The 18,946-nt window shown below is 46.7% G+C and overlaps 1 protein-coding gene across 3 annotated transcripts in view; it reads right to left on the reverse strand.

Annotated features, from left to right (window-relative positions):
* RGS9 (regulator of G protein signaling 9) overlaps positions 1–18,946 on the reverse strand; it is a 63,147-nt gene that overhangs the window by 20,950 nt on the left and 23,251 nt on the right. For 2 of the 3 annotated variants that reach the window (XM_019733013.3, XM_088802336.1), the window contains exons 9-13: positions 13,444–13,506; positions 5,390–5,419; positions 4,785–4,846; positions 2,805–2,918; positions 810–925 (exon numbers count right to left, since the gene is read on the reverse strand). In XM_019733013.3, the coding sequence (XP_019588572.3) occupies positions 810–925; positions 2,805–2,918; positions 4,785–4,846; positions 5,390–5,419; positions 13,444–13,506 (385 nt within the window). Of the gene's footprint in view, positions 1–809; positions 926–2,804; positions 2,919–4,784; positions 4,847–5,389; positions 5,420–13,434; positions 13,507–18,946 lie in introns of all 3 variants that reach the window. The other variant, XM_019733012.3, reaches the window with a different exon arrangement.

Consider the following 18,946-nt stretch of genomic DNA (forward strand, 5'->3'; position numbering starts at 1 on the left):
TAAAAGTAAATATTTCAACAAAAGTGGTGAAGTCCGTGGAATACTCAACCTAATGACATAGGTTCTGAGCTGGCCTTTAATTTCTCAGTGCTGTACATTCAAGAAGCAACAAGGGCCTAATCATGATGACACGTCCAGAGATGGAATCTAAAACGTGGCCCCACCACGTCCATTCAAGTCCTCACCCTCCTACGACCCGGACGGAAGCAGACCAGGAGCAGTGGTTCTCAGTCGCGGCCACATAGTAGAGTCACCTGGGAAGCTGGCAAAACTTGGGACCTTCCACCCCAAATAAATTAAAAAGGAACCTCTGGGGATCGGATCCCGGCAAATTAAATGTGCAGCCAGGGTAGAGAAGCGCTGAGTTGAAGGAAATCGGGCTGGGAGACAAAAAGAGAAAGCTTGCTTTTCTGCTTCTCTTCTAGTCAGGTTTCCCTGAGGAGCTGCACTTAGTGACAGGGACACAGGAGCTCTTGGGCTGGTGACCTGAGGAGCAGAGTGAGGAAGTGAGGGTGGCCCGAGGGGAACGTTCATGGACTGGACACTATGGGGAATCCGAATAGCCTGTGTTCCTGTCCTTATCCATTCAAATTTATTAGGGATATGTGGGATATGTCTACTGGTTCGATGTACTATTAAATATCCACTATTAATCTTTGATTTAAAATCAAATCAGGATTAGCATAGGTAAATATGCTAATACGAGCAGATGAAATTTCCCCCCAACTGTGGGGCCCCTTGGCAACCCCATGCTAGACATTACAGGAGTGTTTCTCAAAGTGAAAACTTAAAAAATCAAAGAGACCCACCACTGAATTCTTTCTTGAGAAAGTACTGGAAGCTCTGTCGACCCTTGGGGTCTCGGATCAATTCACTGAAGTTGAAGGCCCATCGTTCCACTCGCATCTTGGTTGGGATTTCCACCCTGCAGGGATGATGAACTGTAAATGCACCAGACACTCAGTGCAAGGAGAGATTGTGCCAGGTGGTGGCCTGGGTGAGGTGAGGGGCGTTAGCTCCCCACTAACCACCATTAATCACCCCCCTCCATTTCCGCGCCTCAGCAAGTCCCCTGGGCCTTGTATCAGGAGCTAGCCACCCCAAAGGTAAGAAGAATTCCCACAGAGGAGAGCATCACACTCAGCCTCTCCCTTTGTCTTCAGGGCAAAAGAACAGGAATGCCTCCTCCAAGGCCTGTGGAGACGGCCAGTGGCCACACCAGACCAGGAGAGAATTCTGGGACAGCACTGGTGACAAGGGCTGTGGCCACTGCCACCCACCTCAGTGCCTGTCACCCACCACAGAGCTGCCCCTTCACCACAGGAACACACCAGCATCTGGTGGACCTTCCTGTACCTGCCTGCAGCCACGAGCCACCGGGTAGACCCCATTTGTCATCTAGGAACCCTCCCTCAGACTCCCTCTAAGATGCAAGTCCCACCCCCACTTCGATGTTTTGAAAGGTCTCCTTCCCAAACCCTCTCAGGACAGGTGGCCCCGCCTTCTCCTCCATGGAGAGCCAAACTCTGCATACCTTGTCCATAAGGAGATCCAGGTCGCCTCTCTTATCTGCTAACTGGGAGACAGGCACAGACTCCAGGCAACCATCTTAATAACTAGTGCCCCAGAGGGAGAGGGAAGACTGCCCAGAAGGTGGTTCTAGAGTCTTCCACTCTGCAACTGACACTAATACACAAGTGACCCCAAACTCCAGATGAGTGCCCTCCTTAACCCATCAGCTGCCCACAGCAGGCTATAAGGAACAAGTGAAAGGGCTCCCCAGATATGCCTGCTTACCTGGCTACATCTGTGCTACCTGTATGTTTCTCATGCCTTAAGTGTGATGGTCTTGGTGTTGATCTAAGTAAGCTTTGGTCTTACCAACCCCCCTCCCCTCTCCTCCTCCTCTACCTCTCCCTCCACCTTGACACTCACACCTTTCTCTTCTTCCTTCCTTCCTTCGTTAGCGTACACTCTCCTGTATTCCTGCTTTTGCCCCCTCTTCCAAACAACTAATTTAGACAACGACAGTTAGCAGCAACACGTTGCAAATGCACAAACAGAGCTAAGGACTGGTAGGTATAATTGCCAAGGCAGCAATCGGGGCCTGCCCTCCAGGAACTTAGTTTGACTCTAATTAGATATCCAGCATGCAAAGCCTTAAAGATAATTGTTTTCTTTTCAAAAACAATGTATTGTTAAACAGAGCTACCATTTGACCCAGCAGTTCCACTCCCAGGTATATACCTAAGAGAAATGAAAACATGTCCACACAAAAATCAGCACACAACGTTCACAGCAGCATTATTCCTAATAGCTAAGGGCAGAGACAACCCAAATGTCCATCAACTGATGAATGGATAAACAAAATGTGGTATGCCATACGATGCATATTACTCAGCCATAAAAAGGGATTGAGTACTGATACATACTATAACACAGATGAACCTTGAAGCATTATGCTAAGTGAAAACGCTAATCACAAAAGACCACATATTATGTGATTTCACTTACATCAAATGTCTAGAATAAGCAAACCCATAGAGACAGAAAGTAGGTTGGTGGTTACCTGATGCTAGAGGAATATTGCAGGGCAGGGGGAGTGATAGCTAAAGGGTATGGGGTGGCGGGGGGTTCTTATTTGGGTGATGAAAATGTTTTAAAATTGTGGTGATGGTTGCACACCTCTATGAATATAGGAAAAAAACACATTGAATTGTACACTTTAAATGGGCGAATTGTATGGCATGTGAATTACAACTCAAAAAGCTATTTTTTACAAAACCAACATTTCAAATACATACAATTTGGCATTTAAATCCCAGAACTGGGTGTCATCTGTTATCCAAGGATTGCTAGGGAGGCAGCCGGACATGATGGCATCGTTGGACGAAAATTGCTCACTGTATTTGACGATCCTGAAAAGCAAATAGAAAACTATTTCCTAGAAGTTCAACACTCAAGAGACTAAATCAATACTCAGGTTGATTAACCGACCGGTCCTCCTTTTCTTATCTTTTTAGTTACCTACTTATTACTGTCTTCTTAGAAAAATGTTCTACTAGCTCTCAAGTTGGCAGGTAGTTGACAAAATCTGTCCCTCTTTTACGTGTGAAACAAAGTGTTGTCCCCCGATCCAGTCCTTTTATAATTTCTCTGTACCTGTTTCATTAAAAATACAACCTCTTTACATTTTATCATGAGTTTTCAAGATTCAAAGCAGACTCAGTTTGTACATGGTTAGACTGGTGTCTTGGCACCGTGTTGGAAACACAAGGTTTCCAGAGACTTGTTGATGTGTTGGGTTCCAAGCTTTGTGAGGATAATGCCTACCTTTGGGCATTTAAACCCATTATTCAAAACCCATGGTCTCATTGAAGCATGAATCGCACACTCACAAATGTGAGGCAGGAGCTAATCCCTGCTAGTTGAGTTAGACCTTCGGACTCAACACATTTTCTGGTTTCTGGGCAGTTTGGAAAAACCTGCCGTGCCTCCACCCCATGGTGAGGGATTGCTTCAACAGTAGACACACAAAGCCCTGGCCACAAAGTCTGCTCACAGCCATGGGCTACTGATAGAACAGGACCCGTGCCCCAGACATATACCAGAGCGCTGCGTTTGCGATTCTGTGCAGGACTCCCAAGGCCCTCTTGTTCTTCAATCAGACCCCTAGTGGAGCAAGGGAAGGGAAGAAAAGAAATTCTGGTCCACGGGTCCAAACACTAATGATGTCAAGATTATGGTAATGAGGCTCTGAGCCAAATGAAAATTGAAAAGTGGGTCTAAGAAGTATTCGACAGTCTTTGAGTCTCCTTCCGTGTCCTTTCTGTCTGGTTTCATAAAACTGGGTTTCTAGAATCTCAACGTAGACGGGTTTGGCTTTATTACAGAACTAGGAGTACCATGACAACCAGAGTGCCCACTGAACACACAGGTCTACTCTCATCTGTGACTGAGCTCAGCAGCCACAGACAGAAGTCGTTGAAAAATGTGGGTGAGGTCAGGGCACATTTTCTCAGGCAGGTAGTGTTTTTGCAAATCAGGGATTTGGGAAGATGTAAAAAGATATTGGGAGATTTATTTTTTTACAAGAGCCTAACCCCTAACATCTTCCATCTCGAGTCTGAATAAATAAGTCACATGTGCCTCTCCAGGACTAAACCACGTCCATTTTCAAGTGTGCAAAAAAATCACAGAGTTAGCAAGGTGGTCCTCAAATGAATTCCACATTTCAAAAGGATAACTGTTGCCATTTGGGGGACACTAAACCCTTTGGTGTCTCTCAAGTAATGTCCTATGGGGAACTGGGTCAAGGTAACTTGAACATTCTATAACTCAAACATAAATTTCCAATTTATCCTGATTGGATTTTAAATCAAAGATTAATAGTGGACATTTAATACTACATTGAACCAGTAAACATATCCCACATTTCCCTAATAAATTTGAATGGATAATGACAGGAACACAGGCTATTAGGGGTCCCCATAGGGTCCAGTCCATGAACTTTCAACTCCTCCCACCTTCCCATCCACACATTATTAGATTCCAAGAAAACTGACAGACTTGTATAGAACCTCACCCAACGATTTAGCTTAACACAAGACGAGACCTGGAGACTTGTGCTGAGTGAAGAACTAGTAACATATCTCTTTTGTCCCTCAGAGTTTATAAGGATCTTAAGTCAGTATGTGACTCATCTAGTTTGCCTTAAAGCAGAAGTTCTCCTCTGGTCGACCTATTGTTCAAATCTCAGCAAGACCAATAAATTAGGGACATACCCTCCAAGGGACACCGAAGACTTCACCGTCGACCTCATCAAGGCCTGTTGGTAATACATGATCTGGAAGAGACACGGTCATTAGAAGATGTCCAACTGCCCCACCCTGGAGTGTTACTAACATATGACCTCCAGCACCAGACGCCATATACCCATCACAGCACCCTTTTCCCTCACGTGCCACTGACTAACAGAAGCAGATCTAATCTGAATGGCTAACAATTACCAGGGCTCTGTGTTGGGCCCTGGATACAAGATTTGCCAAAATAAGTAACCTGCCGCCCTGGACAGATTCTGAACAGCCCTGTAATTGTAGGAGCAGGGTCAGGGTGGGGGTACAAATATTCTACAGCATTTGCTCCCGTGTCCCTCACATCTGTGCCTTCTGAGGGTGTCTCATATCCTGAGTCTCAGCATCAGCCCCATTCAGAGCTTCCCAAAGATGCTTTGCCATTCTGTGCTGTCCATTAATTTGGAGACAATGATTTGAACTTTTTGAACACATGGCTTTCATCTCATTACTGAGTGCAGAGCATAAAGACAAAGCACATATAATTTGTTAGAGGATTTAAAATCAAACTTCCCTAGAACTGGGAGTCTAATTACCTCTTTCCTGACAGCAGTAATTGTTTGTTTCTGTAAAACAAAGCAAAACACCATTAAACGGATGTCATTAAATCATTACAGTTCAAACACCCATTTGAAAAATAAAAATGCTTCCCCCGTGAGAAAACTGTCCATCTTTTCTTACTCAAAAGAATTCCCCCATCACCAATACCTCCACCCTATTCTACACGACTATTGGAGAATTAGATCAACTAAGAGATTGGGTGAGGGAAGAAGTATGATTTACCACTATAACTGTGCTCTACTAAAAGCCAAGATGAATTAAAGACCAAGATTGGGATTGGTTCCAATCTACCATAGTGCCTACAGAACCAACCATCTTACATGGAATGAGAGGTAAAGATGGGGAAACTAGTGTGGAGCTGGAGTGTTTCTTTTCTCCCAGGAGAGAGATTTGAATGAATGGTGAGAATCATTCCTCAGGCATTCATAACAACTTGACTGTACCACCAGGTGGAGGGAGGGAGCCACATTGCCAAAAATAAAGCACACAATCAAAAGCCTCAAGACCAGCATCCCCTGAATGCTATGTCGGGGCTCATCCTCTGAGTGAAGTTGCTGAAGCAAATTCCTGCCAGGGAGGACCTGCAGAGCATCCTCTCTCTGGATTTTTCTTTTTCTTTTTCTTTTTCTTTTTTTTTTTTTCTGACAGAGAAAGAATGGCTCCAAAAGGAGCTGGATGTTTGGGCTCTCAGAAGCTCCTGGAAACCGTTCAGACCTGTCTTCTACTAAAATCTTCTAAAGTCAGACATGCTTCTTTAGTATCACTTTTCTGCTCCATGCAATTCTTGGAGGCTGGGCACAGTTGGTGATTCCAGCCTCAGTTTTCCTAGGTTTGGTTGTGTCTAGGGGTTGCCGAGTGCTGACTCTTCCACTCCTTAAAGTTGACCATCCTAATTTCTGGCTGCGAATATCCATGCTGCTTCACATATCGGGGCTTCACTTGGAATAGACTCAGAACTCCAAGGAGGATACTACTTCCCTTAGCCAGTTAGCAAAACTACTACGGGCCCTTGAGTTCATTAACAAGCAACGAAGGAGGGTCCAATCTGGAATGTCACACACTTTTCTCTCCTTTCTAATCCACACTGGCTTTTATTGTGCTTTGTTAGATTGTTATTATGTAATTGCTTTCCACAGGAAATCCATTTTCCTAGGTGGGGGAGTGGGGAGAGTTATCTCAGAAAGGTAAATCTCAGGTAGGTCTCTTGTTTGGATCTCACACACACCCTGGCTTCCTCCTTCACAGCACTTATCAAAATTGTAATTATATATTTGTTTGGGTGACACTTTGTTTAATATATATATCACCCACCAGGCACCATTACGAGCAGGCCAACCATGTCTAGCTTCCCTGGCATAATGTCTGGTGCCGAGCAGATGCTCAAGAAATAGCAAATAAATGATGACTACCCTGCACTCAGAGGCCTAAAAAAAAAAAAAATGGACATGTAGTCTAAGCTTAATAGAATATTTTTCCACTTAAAAAGTTGAAGACACTCCCCAAATGATCTAAACGTTTTGGCAACCACACTGAATATTCATTCCCCTTCTATCTCAACACAAGGTACTGTTTCAGAAGACAAATATTTCAGGAGTAGAAAAGGACCCTGGGGCCACAGCAGATTTGCATGCAAACCTAATATAACCAGATTCTTTTGCTGGCGTCTACTGAAGTGGATTAAAAAGAGTACCTACTGGTTTGTCATCTCTGGTCATAGGAAAGCTGGGCTACTGCATAAAAATAACCACTTAGCCATCAGTGCAAAACAATTTACACCTCTTTGAGTCCTTACAATGTTTAAGGTAGGGAGGTTTTATGACCCTGATATTCAGCTGAGGAAACCCTGAGGCTCTGAGCTTACAGGCAACTTTCTAAACATCTCCAGGTCCGTAATTGGCTGAGCTAAAATTCAAACCTCATCTGCTCTTTGCGGCACTGAGGAGGGATCCATGAGAAACAGAAAACAGCCTGCTCTTGTCACCAACCAGTTCCTTCCTTATCCTGAAGCTCAGAATGCTACCCAACGGAATAACTCTGCCCAGCCATTTCTTGTAAAATTAAAACAAAAAGAGAGGCGGAGCCCCAATCACAAGATGAAACACAAACACAGGAAACACTCTTTAATTAACACTGTGGATGGTAAAAACAAACTCCCAGCTAGAAGATAAATAAGATCTGGGGACCTAATGCACCGCGTGGTGCCGATAATTAGCAATACTGTATTACATACCTGAAAGTGGGTAAGAGAGTAGATCTTAAGTGTTATCACTGTGTGCGTGTACATACACGTGTGTGTGCGCACACACACACACACACACAACCAGTTATGCGAGGGGATGACGGTATTAACTAACCTTATTGCGGTAATCATTTTGTAATATGTACATGTATCTAATCATCATCACCTTGTACACCTTAAACTTACATGTAGTATATGCCAATAATATCTCAATAAAGCTGGGGCGAAAGAAATGGTAACGATGGTAAAGCTCACAATCGTACAGGGCCTGTGCTCAGCAGCCGGCATCATAAACAGCCTCCTTCCAAGTGCCCAGGACCCAAGATAAAACTTCCTGTCGGCCACTGTCCTGTGGCCACTGGGCTCCTGGGTGGATGATCACAGACGAAATAAGCCAGAGTCTCAGTTGCCCCATAGGGAGCTGTCCTTGCAGGTCATTTCGAGTCTGTGTAGCAGGGTCTGACTTTGGCCTAATACGTTTGTTTCTGGGGCCATGATCCCAGTCTTCAGGGTTTCAATGTTTTTATATTTTAATGCACTTCACCCACTTTTATTACTCCCTTTAGGGCCCTGCATTGGTGGTGTGGTTTGCCATTGGTTTTCTGATTCCCCGAATTACCAGCTATCTTCTGGGAACAGGACTGCAACAAGCTCTCTAATAATAGGATTCAGCTGAATCTGAGGTTTCCCCACCTCCACCTTGGATTGTCCACATGGATTTTAGCATTTATTTCTAGCTTTAAGCATAGCTGTCTATAGAATCAGCTTCCTCTAGATTGACACACAGGGTATCTGTCCTTAGAGGGTGTGTGTGTGCGTGTGTGTGTGTGTGTGTGTGTGTGTGTATGTATTGGGGTAGCAGGAGAGAGGGTTCTGGACTTCTCTAAAAGACTGAGAGAGAATGCACTTTGGGGAGAAAGTGTGTGGACTTTGCAATCAGACCAAGGTCAAAATCCTCGTTCTGTCACTTATTGGCTACATGACTTTGGATGAGTACTTTTGCATGTCAAAGCCTCTGCTTTCTCATTTGTAAAAGGGGATAGAAAAAAAGGGATTAAATGAGACAATAGACAGGTGACCAGCATACAGTCAACTCAACATAACAGTGGCTATTGATTTAGAGTTCGTGTATTGCTACTGAGAATACGGATGGCACGGTTTTAGCCCTACTCACAGGGTAAAATACAGGATGCCTGTGCAATATTTGGGACATACTTATACTAAAAAAGATAATTTGCTATTTATCTCAAATTCAAATTTAACTGGGCATCCTATATTTTTATTTGCCAAATCTCATAAACCTATCAATATTATTATTACTTAACCAAAGACCATTAGAAGCATTGATTGAAAAATAAAGTTTCTTAAAAATACACACATACATTTCTGAGCAATTCAAAGAAAACCACCTCATGAGGAAAAAAAAAGAAATCAACATACTTTTTTTTCATGCTGGAATTCATGCACAGATCCCCTGCTTTCTCAGTAGTTGGCCCTCCCGGAGTGGAGTCACTTCTTTATTCCCTCTCTGAGTGACACATTTTGTATAGTAAGACATTCTGTCTGAGTAATCTTCAAATGCTCTGCATGCGTGGGATTCTAACATATTGTTTGTCACTTGCAGAGTTGCCCAAATAGCGACACACAACTAGAGCTTGTTTACACAGCTCTGTGGCCGGCCTGTTGGCCTTGAAACCAGCTTTCAGGCTGCAGACAAGTGTCACGGGGCAGGAGGGTCAAGGTCATGCCCTGAGTGGCCATCCAGCCACTCGGGCAGGAGTGCAAGAGCCCAGAGCAGGGAGAAGCACGGACCCCGGGATGGGACAGCCAGGCAGGATTCTGTGCAGAAACAGAGGTGAGAGTCGGGCAAGGCGTGATGCAAAACGCAAGATGAGGAGAACCAGGAGGAATTGGGGCACACAGGCATTGAGAGCGGAGACAGGGTCAAAAGTCAGAAACCAGGAAATCTGGAAACTGCTGCCGTTAATACAAAGCAGACAAGAGAAGAGGTGGGAGGCAGCTAGCTGTCGAAAGAGACAAGAGTTCAAGGTTGTGATCCTCTGAAGTAATTGTCCTGCCACACACTCCCTGATAGGACAGAGGCAGGACAGACTATATGATTTGCAGGGCACAGTGCAAAATAAAAATGCAGGGCCCTTTGTCCCCCCCAAAATAAAATGGATTAAGAATTTTAAGACGGTAACAACAAGACATTAAACCAAGGACAGGGCCCTAATGAGTGTGGAGCTGTGGACCAGTGAACAAATCACTTGCCATGAAACTGGCCCTGGATGCAGGGCCCTAGGGCATGGTTAGGGGGTGGGGATCATGGTGGTATCAGGGGACAGCAAGGGCAGTAGACCTGGCTGGGCCAGCTTGGGCAAAACTGCTCAACTTCTCTGTTTCTATTTTGTCACGTGAGAAAAATGGAACTGACATTTACCTCTCTTACCAAGCTGCTGCAAGAATTGAATGTAATCCAGCAAAGGTCCTAGAAGCCACATAATGGACAGTCAAACACATCAGGCGGGATAGGGAGTGGGCTTGGGTGCCCACGAGCTGAGAATCCCAGCTTCCCCATTGCTGAGCCGTGTGTCTTGGCTGAGTTGCCCACTCTCTCTGTTTCCAACTACGAAGTAGGCATGCTGATAACACTCATGGCCTCACAGGTTGCTGTGAGTCTTAACTGAGCTGTGACTAGGTGTGAAACACTTAACCCCATGCCTGACATGCAAGAGGCTGTCAGCAAATGTCAGCCATTAGAGTCGTCCCTTCCCAACCAGCACCAGTCACACAGGAGCCGCAAGGAGAAAGCTGTTTGTCCCCAGGTGGTGGCAGTACAGGAGGAGCCATCACCCACTAAGGGCTCCAGATAGAGGGCTCAGCAGAACACAGTATTTAATACTGTGGAGCCACGTTTTTTCTTTTACCCGAAGACCAGTGTGCATACCCTTATAAACTGTGCCGTTTTCAGCAGCTGTTTACTGGACTAGGCAGGGAGGTTGAAAGTGGTATGTACCTTCCTCCCGCTGCCTCCAACTGAGGCAGAAACATGAGAAGGTATAAGGACAGAAGAGGAAACGGGCTAAGTATGGCCTCCCAAACCAGGGTCTAGGGTCTACCGGGCTCCCTAAATTGGCTCTCTAGCAGCATGGTGACAGTTGTAATAACATCAATAGCTACTGTTTGTGGAGTGTCTCAGCATGTTGGATACCATTCCAAACACTTCACCTATATGTCTCATTTAATCCTTTGAAGGAGCTATTGTTATTCCCATTTTGTAGACAAGGAAACTGAGGCTTTAAATGGCTCAAGAGCTTGTCTAAGATCGCACAGCTAGAGAGTGGCAGGGTTGGGTGATATTCATTCTGATGGCAAAGCTCTCTTCACACTGCATTGGCCCTCGTCACTAAATGACCATGGCAACGCTGCTGGGGTTGGGGAAAGAAGGGCCAGCCTGGGGCACACCACTGCCCACAGCCAGGCTAGCGCCCGGCCGCCACTCAGCCTCCCCCAGGAGGGCCAAATTCTCTCTGAAATAAAGGAAAGGTGGGGGCTGTGTATGCTTGGTGCCTCCATATGCTTCAAAGTATAAGAACAGTGAGGACACGCTTTCTGGCTAGGGCCCCTGGCCCCTGGCCAGGTCCTTCCAAGGCTGGGCAGCCACACTGACCAGCAGCCAGCAGCCTGAGACCATGGGTCACTCAGGACCCTAGATACCTGCCGACCTAACAGCCTCCTTTCTGACACTTGATGGTGTTTATTTCTTTTGAGTTATTTGCCTCCAATTAAGGAAAATGGATATGTTTTCAAGAATTCACTAATTCTCAAAAAAAGCCTCTCTCTTCAAACCAGCACTGTAAGCTCTTCTCTGAAAGGAAAAGAAATCAGAATCCTTTGCACTCCCAAGGCCTCATGGAGGCACTTCCTGTTCCCTCCGCCCTCTCGTCTCAGGACAGATAAACCTGGAAAAACAGCGGACACTTAGTCAAACTAGGGACGTGCTGCAGACAGATAAAACCCAGCGCCAGCCCCCATTTCCCTAATAGCTGGATCAGACACACACACAAGCATACACACACACTGGGGCTGGCTGAGGGGACAGAAGGGAGAACTGCTTGAGAACTACAGTTCTTAATTCTTCTTAACAAGTCACAGCAGCCAGAGTGCCGGCAGGAGAAAGAGAGCTGGTGGAAGAGAGAGAGAAAAACAGAGAAGATGATGGTAAACAAAAGATGAACATCAGCACGGTGGACACAGCCCTCAGTCTCACATGCTCTGACTCTGAGCTGACGGAATTGCCAACATCTATCTGGCAAGAAATGGGTTTGGAAAGCCAGAAGGCCCTCTCTTCCCCTAGCCCAACGGTGAGGTGCTTTCCACCTCTACCCTCCCCTCCTCCACACCAGAGAAGCTTCCAGAGCTGCCAGTTATCCGTAACAAAAAGCAACTCTTCCAGCCCGGTTCAGTATTTGCCTTGATGATTCTGTTTCCATGGAAACCAAGCCTCAGCAATTATCTGTCATCTGACGAGGAGAACATGGAAAAGGCTGGGGAAGGCTGGCAATGCCATCCATGTATCAAAGGAAGGGTTGCTTTGAGTTGTGGACAAGGGACTTAGCAACGCCCCCCAGGTGACACCCTCTAGGAACTGAGTCTCTCTCCATAAGGACTGTGTCCCTAAGCCTGGGCATCTGTCTCACACACTGGTGGGGGGACCCACAGCCATCTTGAGTTCTGGGTCCCAGAGGGCAAAAGTGTCCATGTCACAGAGCTGCCGTACTGCCACCTTTTTCCTGCTCCTTTCTTTCCCCATCGACTTCCTTCTTCCTCTTTTCCTAGTTCATCCCTTCCAGCTTCCACTCAGGCTTTAAGGCCCTGCCAAGGCTTACAGATGACACACTAAGCTAAAGAGGTCACTGACCCTTTCCTATCCCAAGGCAACGTTAGACAGAAAGCAAGGAAACTATCTAAGACTAGTTTAAGTGGGGCTTAGACTGGTTTACGGGGATCAGTGGTTCTCAATTCGGGCAATTTTGTCCCACAAGATACATGGGACAATGTCTGCAAACATTTTTGATTGTCAGGACTGTGAAGCGGGCAGGGAAAGGCACGATGTTACTGGCATCTAGTGGGTAAAAGACAGGGATGCAGCTAAACATCCTACAATGTGCAGGAAAGCTCCCCTCCCCCCAAAGAATTACCTGGCCCAGAACAATAGTGTCATGGTTGAGAAACCCTAACCTGTGTGCTTTCAACAGCTTCTGAACTGCGTTTCCTTAAATCGGAAACCATCACAGGAAATTGGCCATCCATCATAAATGGTGGCATATTAGGAGGAAGGGTTCTTTTAAAACAAAAAGCATAGGAGAATCTTTGCAAAGATCCCACCCCACAGAGATGCAAAAAGAAAAGTGTGACATTTCAGGTCCTGTCATGTGGATAAAGGTTTAAACCCAAAGTGCAGTCAAGGGTTTCAAGCCTGGGGCCTATAGTCTTCAGGGAGTCAGGAAACTGGCTGAAATTGTATGCAAAATATCGGTCTGTGCAATTTGGGGCAGAATGCTTTCATAACTTTCATCAGATTTGCAAAAGGAAAGAGTGACTCATGGCCTCGTCCCTGACACTGATATCACAGAGCCCACGCCATCCTCTCTCTGGCAGTCTCAAAGGGGAGATACCGTTGCACCAACAGACACGAACATATGCTAGACATGTGAACATCTCCCCAGCCTAAGAACCTGACCTAGGCTCTGCCCAGAGTATGCAGCAGAGACCTACCTGGTTTACCTGAACTTCATTCGGATTGGTCACTCGGTCCAGGCCATAGTCCAGCACGTTGTTCATTCCTGGCTGAATGGAACAAAAATAACATAAGGACCACTACGGGGAGAGTCTCTAGTTTCTAAGTAACTGTGGGTCTTAGCCATGCTGCCAACTGCAAGACTGAGTTGAGAAGGGCTTGTGGCCTAGCCCACGGGGAGCTATGAGGGTGTGTAAGACCCTCTGAGTGAGCTGGAGAGCTTCACGGGACTGTTCTACCATAGCCTCCCCAGAACCTAACACGGTGGAATGGATGCATGCATGCATTGATGGATGGATGTGATGTGCGTGGATGGGTGGATGGGTGGGTGGATGGATGGATGGATGGATGGATGGATGGATGGATGGATGGATGGATAAATAGATAAATAATACTCAAATTCAATGATAATTCACTCGGATTAGTACATGGGACTCCCAGCTCCTCCTATGGTGCTCCTTCTTCAAAGTACAGTACAGTGATTTGGAGAATCCAGGCTCCTCTGGGCTTCAATCCTGGTTCTGCCACTTCCAGCTATGAGACAGATCTTGGAAGCAACTACTTCTCTCTGCACGTGGTAGCCCTTCTGGGAAATGGAGATGATCTCTCCTACCTGTCAGGTTCTTGTGAGAATTTAACAAGATGGAGTGTGAAGCTCTCAACAGAGGGTAGCTATTATTGAGCAAGGGACTGCATTCATCCTATGCTCATGTTTGTAAATAAAGGCCTAGCCCAAAGCTGGGTTTTAATTTGTATCAGTTCTCTTTTCCATCATGTCACCCCTCTCCAGCCAATCTTGCTTGGTCTCTCTCAGTTCCTTCAGGCCAACAATTTGGGTCTTGTACTTCCCTCTGGTTTGGTTCCAGGCACCCACCAAGTTCTCCTGTGACTAACCAGGCTGATGACATTGAAGCAGAGGCAAGAAGCAACTGGGCTTTCTTCCCATCAGATTTAGCCTCACCAGTAGGATCAGCCACATTTTTAGCTCAGAAGTATGGTTGCCAAATAAAATATAAAATGCCTAGTTCAGTTTGAATTTCAGATAAACAGCAAATATTTTGATATGTAATTTTACATAAGAGTGTATTCCATATGTTTTTAGTAGAAATATATAATAAGTGTCAAAATATTGGGACATAAATCATTTGCTGTTTATTCGAAATTCAAATTTAACTGGGCATCCTATATTTTATTTGCTAATTCTGGCAACTTAGCAGGCTACCATGGGCATACAGCCAGGCAAGGAAGAGAAAACAAGAAAGAAATAGAAAATGGGTTGGGAGAAAGACAAGGAAAGGGAGTGGCTGTCCTCACCCTAGTAGTTACATGTGGACCTCAGTCAACAAATACTTATCAGCACTTACGATGGCTGGATGGCTAACGTTGTGCTCAGCCCTGGGGAGCCCGTGGTGAATGTGACAGAGATTCCTGCCTTGAGACATTCCCAGTAGGTCTCACGGGGGAGACAGCCACTCAGCAATTAATCACATAAATGACAAATTACAATGGTGACAAGTGCTGTGAAGGGACAATATAGAAGCCCAAGCCAGCCCTCAATGGGCTCTAACCCAGCAATGGGGCAGGAGGGTGGGAAGTGTGTTTATCAGAATCAGTGCCTTTGCCTACAGTGGGTCCTAGGAATTTGGCCCCTCCATCGGGTACAAAGAAAACCCCCAGCTTAACTAAAGACAGACTTCACACACACACACACACTCTCTCTCTCTCACACGTACAACTTTCATATCTCACACACATACATTCTCTCACAGTCACATTTACACACCCACACAGTCTCATACACTCACACTCAGACGCACTTGCACACACCCTCACACTTACTTAAAACTCTTCCCACTTTCACACTCACACAGGCATGCACTCACTCTCACAATGACACATGCTCACACACACTCACACCACACATGCACACACTCTCACATACACGCATGCACACACTGACACACCCAGCCCATGCCCATAGTGCCCCTATAACCACTGGCTGGCTGCTCTTCCACAGGCACTCACTGCCTCAGAAGCGTCAGCGGGGTCATCCCCTTGAGTCTTGAATTAGTTCTCCAGCTCGCTCCTTTGAACTTGACGTATGCTTTGATATAAAATCAGCTGCCCCGGTACTCAATGGGGTATCCGCGTAACCGTGACCAGCACAGGGCTGCCCTCAGCTGCCCAGACCACATGGCCTTGGACTCTTGGAGTGGTAGCCACCCACTGGGCTCTATTATTCTGCCAACCTGTCCAGCGCCAGGCCCCCCGGCTTCCCTCAGCTGTACAGAAGGGCCAGGCACTCTCCTCTGGCTGCCCCACCGCCCAGACTCCTGCCATCTCCGTAAGTCTGAGCTGTTCCTATGGAGACTTCAAAACTCTCTAGGGGGTGCCATTCTGCTCCTGCTGGTTTGGGAAACTCCCAGACTCCATTCATTCATTCATTCATTCATTCATTCATTCATTCATTCATCGGGTAATGTAAAGCCTTTGTTCCCCAAGATAGTCACTTAAGCCTCTGCTGACGCAGTTTCTAGCACGCAAGAAGATGCTTGAATGGAGATAACCCAGAGCTGACTGTCAGTGCACCGGAAACAAGGGCAGCCAGCGTCCCTGCTGTGAGCTGCCAGCAGATCAGAGGACATGCAGACACATTCAGCCCCAGTGCCATGCACAGGAAGCCCTCCAGCGACAGCCAAGCTTCCCCCTGCAACCGGCGGAAGTGAGAATGCCAGGCTGTGACAGCATCCCTTGGGCATCAGCCAAAGAGGCAGTTTGTTACATTCTTCATAATTCGGGTGAGAAAAGGAACTGTGTGCCCCCAACATCTGGTCCCCAAGGAGGCGACATTCCCAGAATCAGCACTCCAGAGAAGGACCAGGGTAGGAACCGATGTACACTCCTTGGTGACAACTCCCCACGACCTCCTGTCCCTTCCCTTGTCTGCCTCTGCTTCTCTCATCAGCACTCCCTTCCCTGCGGTATCAGTTCAGAGCCTTTAGGTGCGTGGGATAGAAAACAAACAGTAAAATACCAAATAATTTTATAAACAAAATAAAATGGGGGAAAGAGATAGAAATGAGCCTGAAACAGGGAGATGAGTTTAGACTGAAAGGTTAGAGAAGTCGGCTGAAGCAGATCTCGGCTTGAAGGTCACTGTCATGGAGAGGTGTTCCCAGACCCCCGATCTGGCCTGGGATCCCTGCCTCTCACAGCTGTCCTGCCATTCTGCACAGTACACATTTATTTGTGCAACACTTTTAGTCTTTGTGTCCCCAGCCAATTGTAAGCTCCTTGAGGGACAGGCCATGCCTATCTTAGCTCATCATTCAAATATACCCCTCGCCTTGTAAGCATCTGGCATAAATGGGTATTCGCCAAATAGATGTTGACTTTTTTTTTTTAATTTGGATCAGAGCATATGGAATTTTCCAAACTGTTTTTATAAATTAAAAAAAAAATTAAATATTGGACCATTTTCCTAGGTCAATAAATGGCCTTTGAAAATACCATTTTCATAGCTTCACAATGTTTCATCAGTGGCTTTACCTGAATTTATGTCACCACTCTCTGTCATTGGACATTTAGCCCACTTCAACAGGAAATGGAGGGCAGAAATCTCCTTCTCTGGTGAGTGTCTGCATTTGTGGTTGAAACAACGGCCATTTAGCTTGATATTCAGAAAAGTGACTGCTTGATTAGAGTACAAACCACTGTCCCTGGGTCATATCCTCCCTATTTCCGTGGTCCATAAGTCAGTGGCCGGTACCCTCGGAGACACAAAGTCGCAAATGGTGCAGCAAAGATGCACAAAAGGCCACAAAAGGACTTTTATAAAGGAAGCGTTTCTCCCTCTGCTCGTTTACAAAATGAACTGTTGTTTGCATTGTGCCCAGGTCTGTACTTTGTTCCATTTGGGTGAAAAATGAGAGAGGAACATTGTTTTCCTTCATTACAGGTTGCTGAGTCAGGGGCGGCATTTGGGCTCAGGATGGGAATGGGATCAGACCCCCTCAGCCACCCACATCTCATCTTGTCCTCCAGCCGTGATGATAACCCCTGATACAACATCTGACACAATATTCCTCCCCCCTCCCTTAATCACCCCCGCTGTGCCCCTCAGCAGTGGGTCTTATGTCTAGGAGAGTGCTGCTGTCTATTACGGCAATTTGGATTTTGAGCTCCTTGAGCTGAGAGGGGGGACCTCGTGTGGGTGCACCTTCCACAGCAGCAGCATGTCAGACAGACGTGGATTCACATCCAGCGCTGTGCAAGCTACTGAACCTCTCTGAGCCTTGAGCTCCCCTTCGGAACAATGGGAGTGATGCTACTCCCTACTTCACAGCATCGTCCTCAGGTGAAGGGGACCATCCATGCCAAGAGCTTATCACAGGCGCACAGTAGGCACTCAGCGACCTTTAGCTGTTACTTTATGCCAGCACCTAACTGCTCGGTTGGCACAGAGGCAGGGCCTCATGAAGGTCTCACGGATTAATGAACAGAAGTGAGCAGGGAAATGAATGGACTCGGTACCCGCAGGTCGTGTCCTGCCCACCACAGTGGGTTACAGTCAGTCCACATCCTGGCTGCTCGACACTCCACGGGGCCAAATGCTTTGTTCGCCTGGCTGGCTTCTTTTCCCACTGAACTGACAGTCTGTTTGGGTCTCTGGGAGACAGTCTGACAGTCCCTAAGCTCCTGGGCTTCCCGGGCTTGCTCAATTTCCAGGCTGAGACAGACTCCAAACAGGACGCTCTTCACACAGAGCATGTCTCTAACCCCAAGGCGCTCGGGCCACCAAGAGGCTGAGAGTGTTTTAAGAAAGGAGGGGAGAGAGAGTAGGAGCCAGAGGCGCTCCAGCCTCATCTTTGACTACTGGTCTGGGTCTGACCTCAGAGGGCAGCAGTAGGAGCGACTGAATGTGAAGAGCAGTTTTGTGTCCAAGTTTTACGACTTCGGAGTACATCAAAGCCTCATTCTGAACTTGGCTCCCCCGAGCTATGAAAGAGAGACCAGGCCCCTTTGACCCCTGGCAGCATGTTTGTTAGAGCAGCAGTGACTCATGCAATGCTCTGAAGACCCAGGAGGTTACGAAAAGGTCTTCAATGCACTGAGACATCATGTGACATTGTCGTGGGAGGCAAAAGAGTACAGAGACTCAGAGGGAAAGGCCGTGCAGTCTGGGGTCAGACCCTCTCACTCACTGGCTGTACCACTGTGGCCGGTTAGCAACATCCCTGAGCCTCTGCTTCCTCCTCAGCAAAATGAGGCGAACAATATCACCTCCCACACAGGACAGCAATGATGAAATAAGACGGTGAATGCAAAATGATGCCTCAGGCAGGGCCGGGCACACTGAACGGTCTCCATGCAGGTCGGCGGTGATGATGATGATGATGGTGATGATGACGACGGTGAAAACGTCAATGGTGGTGATGGTGGTGATGGAGGTGGAAAAGTGGGGGCAATGTGGGAGGCAGTGGAGGCAGC

This window comes from Rhinolophus sinicus, chromosome 12, assembly GCF_057876585.1.
Source record: "Rhinolophus sinicus isolate RSI-liver-muscle chromosome 12, RSI-T2T, whole genome shotgun sequence".
NCBI lineage: Eukaryota > Metazoa > Chordata > Mammalia > Chiroptera > Rhinolophidae > Rhinolophus > Rhinolophus sinicus.